Source organism: Pteropus vampyrus, unplaced genomic scaffold, assembly GCF_000151845.1.
Source record: "Pteropus vampyrus isolate Shadow unplaced genomic scaffold, Pvam_2.0 Scaffold46, whole genome shotgun sequence".
Taxonomy (NCBI): Eukaryota; Metazoa; Chordata; class Mammalia; order Chiroptera; family Pteropodidae; genus Pteropus; species Pteropus vampyrus.
In genome coordinates this window covers 2,230,463-2,237,955 of record NW_011888827.1, presented here as the reverse complement: position 1 = coordinate 2,237,955, position 7,493 = coordinate 2,230,463, and the positions used below count along the sequence as shown (strand labels likewise).

Genomic DNA, 7,493 nt, shown 5'->3' with positions numbered 1-7,493 from the left:
ACATTCACCAAGAATGAAGTAAAAACATAAATTAGCAACAACAGTAACAAAGCTAAGTCTATCCACATACATTATAAAACAAACTGAAGACAACATAGGTAACTAGTAGCAGCAGCTCCTTCAATAAAGGTAAGTGTCTGATACAGATAAAGCAGTGGAGAAAAAGACAGACAAGAAATACTCCAGTTACTTATTACTTCTTACCTTAAAAAATAACCAACATTTTGTTTAAAAGGCAGCCTGGGCACATCCCAGGGAAAACAAAGAGCATACTGATAGATGTCACAGATACATAAGGCATAAAACCAGCTTGGCATGGCTAGAGTAAGCAGGTGACTTATGAAGTGACATATGAAGCTAATGAAAAAAAGCAATAAACATGAAAGTTCCGGGCTGCTCAGGCATGTTTTTACCTTTGGCCCTAAGAAATGAACACCAACCAAAAAAGGTTTGAAACCCACGAGCAGGTGTAATGATCAGGTATACATTATGAAAAATCAAGCAGGTCACAACATAGAGAAAGGTCTGAAGCTGTGGGAAAATTATGACCAGGAAAAATAGTAAGAAAACCGATAAGTAATATAGGCTAAAGAAAAATATGAATTAAGGTAGGAATGTAGAAACAGAAAAGAGAGGTTTAGATTCAAAACTGTGATTGAGTAATGGTGCCACTAGTCAGGAGAGGAAATTAAAGACACAAGATACAGGGGGAAACAGGTCAGTTTTTGACAAGTTAAATATTAAAAATAAATACTTAGATGCAAATATAACCAGTTTAAAACACTAAGGCCGACATCAACACATGCACCGACACATATGTACCCTGTAAGAGGACTGGTTGATAAACACATGTCATAACAGGGGAAACAATGTCTATACACTCACCTTTCTAGAAAGTGGATCATCACCAAGTCTTCTCTCTTCTTCTCTACGACGCTCCCTTTCTTCAATTTCCAACTCCCTTTGGCGTTTTTTCCTTTCTACTTCTTCTAACTTCTTGACCCGCTCCTGATATTCTCGAAGCTCTTCCTCACGTTTTGCCCGTTCAGCACGCTCTCGCTCTTCACGCTCTAAAGAACACATGAAGTTAAAGGTGTGCCTCCTGCCCGTACCTTTCTCCCAGTGCGAGGTCTCCTTTGCGGGTTTTAACATGCAACACAGAGTAGAAGCAAATTATTTTTAAGAATTTAAAAACAGCTTACAATCGGCTAAAGGGCAGAAGATTTTTGAGAAAACAAGCATTATGTCACTCATCATTATAGCTTTGTAATGACTTAAGAGATACTAGGAATCCCTCCCTTCCCAATTCCTGAGCATCTAGGATTCCAGATAAAGTATTTGACAGTTTCATCTGGCATATCTTCCTCAAAAAATGTTGAATACTACATAGAATACAGTGATAAAAACTTAAAAGGCAGTATCAGTTTTTAAAAGAACACCAAAAATGTGAAAATCAGCTGGTAGGACATAACATCTTCACATATAATGAACTGTAAACAACTAAGACCTCAGAACTTGAGAACTAGTTAGTTGCAGTTAATGAGCCGATGATCCTGATTCCTCGTTCCTTTACTGTCTAAATGAGATCGCTCTATACTGACCTAACGACAACCTGTGTTATCTACCTACCTCCAATCTCGGGCTAGTTACCTTTGAGCATCTGTTCTTCTGCTCTCCTCTGCTCCTCCTCTTCTTTTTCTCTATAGTATGTTATTCTGCGTTCTTCTTTACGTTGCCTTTTACGTTCTTCCAAGCGATTATGCCTTTCTTCTGCTAATCGCTCTTCAAACTGTTTAAGTTTTTCCTGTAATTGGTTACCCCAAATTTAAAAGAAAAAGATCAGATTTTTTTGAAGAGCCACGAACAAGCAGTAAGTTTTAAGTTTACAAAAGCATTCCAAGTTTCTTGGAACCATAAAAAACAACCTTCTAGTATAAAAATCAGGATTCCAAATAACTTGAAGTTGTTCTCACTTGTCAGATTTCTAAAAATTTAAATTACTGACAATATTAAGTGTGTTTGCTACCACACACTAAATCGAATGATTTACATTACATTAGAACTGAAGAGTGGAACACTGATTTTTTTCTGAATCAAACAGTAAACAAAAGCTTGTATCGACAGCAAATTTTATGCAGTCCACCTTTACCTTCAGAATATAGTGATGACTGACTACTTAGCCTGGAGAATATTTAAAAAATTTTCTATTAAAGTATTACTGAATGATAAGTGATAACATTATAAATATTAGCTTAAGATAGAATGTCCTGTGTTAAAGAAGAACCCTTAAGGCAAAAGCCAAAATATTCAACAATAAACATTCTCTGAAGTCATAAGCTCACCTCATAAACAGACTGCCGTGCTGCCTTGAGTCGCATTACAAATAAATCTCTGTCTTCAAGCATTCGTGACATTCTATTCTTATGTTCAAGAGCCTTTTCACGTTCTAGCTGCATAGTAGTAATCTGCAAATACATAATACAAAGTTAAATTTCTAAAGCATTCATTATCTGATTACTAATTTACCCCAAATTCCTGACAGATATTCATGAAGAATACAAGTAGCTCCTTTGACGCTTCCGTCTTGCCACAATAATGGAAGGTAACTATCATTTGTGCCAACAGGTCCCTAGGAAAGCAATCAGGGACAGAGATGGATAAGAGAGTCCTGGGCTATCCGTAAGAAAGTTTTTATTTAGACCCATAGTGCCGCAAATTTTGTAAAGGAAAAAGTATAATGTATGTGGTAAACAATAAATAGCTCATGGTAATAAGCACTATGGTTGAATTATTAAAGGCACTTCTTCCTTAAAAACAACTGGAGATTAAGGCAAAATGAACTACTGATTTAAGGTTTTTCCTTTTTTGCTCCGAGTGAAAAAATGGAAGGCTTCAGGGCAGTGATTGCAGCAGATCATATATTTCATTTGGTCTGCAGCACTTTTCCTCATTTCATACAGTAGAGACTTATCACAAAAATTCCAACTCCTAAAAAAATTAGAAGAGCTGGCAACACTAGACCCAGAATGACAACAGTCTGATGGAATCAAGAAGGGGCTGCATTCTCTCACTGAGGACTCCACAGATGTATACAGTCTCCTGCCTGTGGTTACCTTTTTTAACTAGAATGAGATCACTTTCTTTTTATTACCAATTTGACCACTACAAGCACTTGCAAGCCTTTACTTTCGTATCATTAGGTAAACATAATACAAACTAACGAAACTCTGAAAGAACCGTTTAGTCGCAAAATACTGCATATTGTGTGACTCCATTTACATGTAATATCCAAAATAGGCAAATAGAAAAGATCAGCGGCAGCCTACAGCCAAGTGGTGCAAAGGAATCACAGAGTAACAGCTAATGGGTACCAAGCTTCTTTTGGGGTATGTTCTAAAATTAGATGGTCGAACGATTCTGTGAATATACTAAAAACTATCAATTGTCTACCTTATATAGATGAATTACATGGCATGTAAATTATATCTCCATAAAGCTGCTTTTAAAAACCAGACTTTTCAGCTTTTGTATATTACAAGTTGCATTTTTTTTTTTAAACCTCTACTGTATAAATTTCTGTCTGTCCACCAATCTGTTAGTATGCAGCCATTAAAGCAACATTTCTGGCTAAAGAATGCAAAATAAACCAATTTTGAAACCCTGGTCCCGCTTTTGGCACAGTATTTAATTATAGTGTACAGTCTAAAAATATTACAATTAAAAACTTACTCTTTCTTCTTCTTGTTGTTCCCACAGATCCATGTCTTTAATTCTCTGTTCTTCGTAAGCACTCTTTATCAAAGGGATTTCTTCCAAACGTTTAGCTCTTTCAAAATAGTCGATCTGAATGTCATGAAAACAAATGTAGTTTTAAATAAAATCTTGTTTAATTTGGCATGTTAAGTCTACCATCCTTTCCTTTACCTTCTTTTCTTGATTCTTCAGGCGTTCTTGCAGTTCTTTCTTTTCTTTCTCCAGTTGTTCAACCTGTTTAGCCATGATGAAATCTGGATCCAATTCTTCAAGGTCCTGAAAATATAAATGCACACACGTTAATAAGGATACAAAAGAAATATAATTGAGCACTGCTTCTAGAATCAAATCCTAACGCAATATAAAAATGTTAATGCTTACTTCAGATTTTAATAAAATATGTGTACCAAAATAACCAAATAACCCAAAATCAAATAGTATATGGTAAAGGATTATGCTAAGAGATCCAGATAAAAGTTTAATAAGCAATATGCTACATACTTCAATATCAATATCTTTGAATGCTTTGGCACCCAGTTCTGTTTTCTTGATCTGTTCCAAACGCTCACGAACAGTTTTCTTTTTGATTTGCTCGTGTTCCTGTAAGATACGCTCCTTCTCTCTCTCCTTTGCCTCCTGTCGTAGCCTCTCTTCTTCAGCCTTCCGTACTTTCTGGAGTTCAGCTTCCCTTTGCTCCAACTCTTCTTTCTCACGCTGGATATTCAGACTCTCAAGTCGCTCTTTCCTTTCCTCAATTGTCTGACGGCGAGCCAGGATGCGCTGATGCTCTTTTCGTGAATTTTTAAGGTATGCAGTAACAGCCAACTGATGCTGTTCTTCTTTCTCTTGCTTCAAAAACAAATGCATTAAAAAAATTTTAAGCTGACATACCATAATAGTAGACGTCAAAAAAATTACTAAACAATTCTTATAAATTACTTTTATATATGTTTTCATTTAATAACAGAAGATGACATTATTTAAGCTACTAAGTTCCCAATACTAAATGCTACAGTGCTACTACTATAATCTTTTTTTTAAAACTTTATATTAGTTTCTGGTATACAACACGTTGGTTAGATATTTATACAGTCTTTAATAGCAATGACAGCTGAAACATCTTTATTTGCTAAGTCAACTTTTCTCTGCAACAAACCTACTTTAAAGTGTTCAAGCTAAAGAGGAATCCTAAAAACACATAACAAACGAAACATAAGGAGAAAGGAAAAGCCCAGTCATGGTACTCCCTATCTGAGGGGCCATCACATTATTACCCCCAGGACTCATATTGCCTGTGTAGTCTATTATTTTATATCATGGAAGTCAGCTCAATGATCTGTATACCTGATAAAGACATCTGATAAAATATCAAACCTACCAAATATAACTGAATAGGAAAAATAAAATAAATCCTTTCTCCTAGACATCATCTCAAACCTTTTTGTGAGAGACACAGCATGAGGGCCCCTCAAAAATTCTATAGTTCATTTCTCCCAAAGATGCGTACCAGTATATGAGCTGGCTTAATGACTTCAAGTGCTTTTGCAAGTACTGAGGACATGGCTGTCAGCTGGTTTCTTATCTGTTCTGAAGGCATGCTTTGCAAATGAGGACCAAGGGGAGCATCTTCTCGAGTAGCGTAATTCAAATCAGATCCAAAACTAAGGGTCCGAGAAGTGTGGTCAATGCGAACCTTTGAAAATTAAATATTATCGGCAGTTAAATCTATATGCATATATGAAGTCATTCTACAAACGAATGACTTTTGATAAAAAATTTCAACTGAATTTGAGAAAATAACGTTTAATACAAAAACTAAAGATTCCACTCAGTATAGCTTTAAAATGGTGCCACTGTACTAAAAGCTGAGAAACAAAGGACATGTGCTTTTAGTCCTCAAAGGCCTGCTACCTCAGTGTCGCACATACCTGCAGGTCGCAGTGTCTGGCTGCATCTACTATGGCACGTTCCAGTTGGAAAGCATCAACAAAAGGAACCAGAGAAGTCAAACGAGAAAACTCAATGCTCTGATAAATTTGTGCCACCTGCATAAAAAACACAAGGTTACTAATAGCTATCATTTATTCAGCATTTTTAGGTGTAGTCTCATGACAACCATGGGAAGTAGAGAAATTATGCCCATTTTTCAGAGAAAAGAAACTGAAGTTCAAAGTATCTGTTAACAGTACATGGCTAGAGCTAGCCATTCTAATAAAGCGCTCAACCCCAAATCCTATGCTTTAAAACACAATCTTTTTAAATCCTTTCATAAAACAAACAAAAATAAATGGTTACTTATTTGTAGATAAAGACCTGCTACTTACCTAATTCATCTGAGTGTTTTTTATAGAATTATCTGTCTGAAGGAGACTGGCAGCATTACTATTTAAGTTATACTGCTAATTAACCTTCGACCACTTGTATAGCACATGAGAAATAACACTGCTCACACGTACAAGAGAAAGCAGGTCAATGAAATGCGCATGAATACTGAAGTGAACATAATAGCTCCACCCAAATGGAACAAATGGAAGACAACACAGGAACATTTAAGCTGTATTATAAATCTTTAACAGTCAAATCTAAATAAGAAATCAGACTAAAACACGTTAAAAGACTGGTAATACGTAGTGTTAGTAGGAGAAAAGGCTTTCTAATGTACTACTGGTAGGAGGGGCCAGTAACAGAATCTTTTCAGGAGCCATTAAAGGTTTAAATGTGTAAACTCTGACTTATTCCACTTCTTATACTACGGAAAGTAACAGAAACATGGAAAGATACATTATGAAAGATGTCCACTGCAACGTTTTTCTAAGAGCAAAAACCTAGAAATAAGATTTCCATCAATAGTCTGAATTAATAAATCATGGCAACCTTAGACAATGAAAAAAAATGCAGGGATTAAATGGAGTAAGGCAGACCCTTACATTACTAACAAGGGAAAACACACCAAGACAGTGTTTCAACAAAAAAGCAGTTACAGATTACATGATATAATAAGACTAATTTTGGACAGGAAGTAGAATCTGGGGAGGCTCCCAGATTCTAGGCCATTCCTAAATCTTTCAGTTTTGCAATCAAAACAAGGGGAGAAATTCCAGTTCTTACATATAACATTCATTTTAAAATTTTTACCTGCTGGAGAAGACGGAGTATGGTGTTGTTTTGCAGCTGTGGGACATACTGTTGCAACTCTGGTTCCTTTTCAGGTTGGTCCCTAACCCAATTTAGAACCTAAAAAACCAATTAAATTGAAAAAAAATTATACTTTCTAAGTAACAGATACTAAAACATCTGCAAAACTTTTTCAATTTTAACATACGAAAACATCGCAATGCAAATACAAAATGTGATGTGAAGCTATTGATACTTGTCTGAAGGTGACTGACAGCGATGGCTAAAAATTAGTCGTGCTGCTAATTTACCTCCAAAAGTTTATTTAGCACATCAGAAATATCTTTTCTCTTGAGATAAAGAAAAAAGACAATGAAATGTGCACTAAATTCAAATGCATAGGACATACGTTTCTCTCTTAACAGAAACACAACCAACCTAAAACTGCCAACAGGGCAGGCTACATGGTGGTATCACCAAAACCTAAGCACAAAGGCTTACCTTTGTCACTCTCTCACAGAGTTTCAGCGGGTTAAATTCTACTTCGAGCCAATTATAAAGGTCTTTCACTTCTGGAACAACATATTGTAGTACATTGAATCTGACCTACAGTAAGCAAAAAAAAA

At 35.8% G+C, this 7,493-nt stretch overlaps 1 protein-coding gene and 2 non-coding genes across 3 annotated transcripts in view; all 3 read right to left on the bottom strand.

The window, feature by feature from the left end:
* EIF3A (eukaryotic translation initiation factor 3 subunit A) overlaps positions 1 to 7,493 on the bottom strand; it is a 37,127-nt gene that overhangs the window by 11,811 nt on the left and 17,823 nt on the right. The window contains exons 10-17 of the mRNA XM_011359239.2: positions 5,682 to 5,798; positions 5,261 to 5,446; positions 4,255 to 4,602; positions 3,925 to 4,029; positions 3,730 to 3,843; positions 2,343 to 2,465; positions 1,651 to 1,804; positions 886 to 1,070 (exon numbers count right to left, since the gene is read on the bottom strand). Coding sequence (XP_011357541.1) covers positions 886 to 1,070; positions 1,651 to 1,804; positions 2,343 to 2,465; positions 3,730 to 3,843; positions 3,925 to 4,029; positions 4,255 to 4,602; positions 5,261 to 5,446; positions 5,682 to 5,798 — 1,332 coding nt within the window. The remainder of the gene's footprint in view (positions 1 to 885; positions 1,071 to 1,650; positions 1,805 to 2,342; positions 2,466 to 3,729; positions 3,844 to 3,924; positions 4,030 to 4,254; positions 4,603 to 5,260; positions 5,447 to 5,681; positions 5,799 to 7,493) is intronic.
* On the bottom strand, positions 6,108 to 6,238 carry LOC111739058. The gene has a single exon (XR_002780097.1). It is a non-coding gene; the product is annotated as a small nucleolar RNA SNORA19 (small nucleolar RNA).
* Positions 7,122 to 7,252, bottom strand: LOC111739060. Its single transcript, XR_002780099.1, has one exon. It is a non-coding gene; the product is annotated as a small nucleolar RNA SNORA19 (small nucleolar RNA).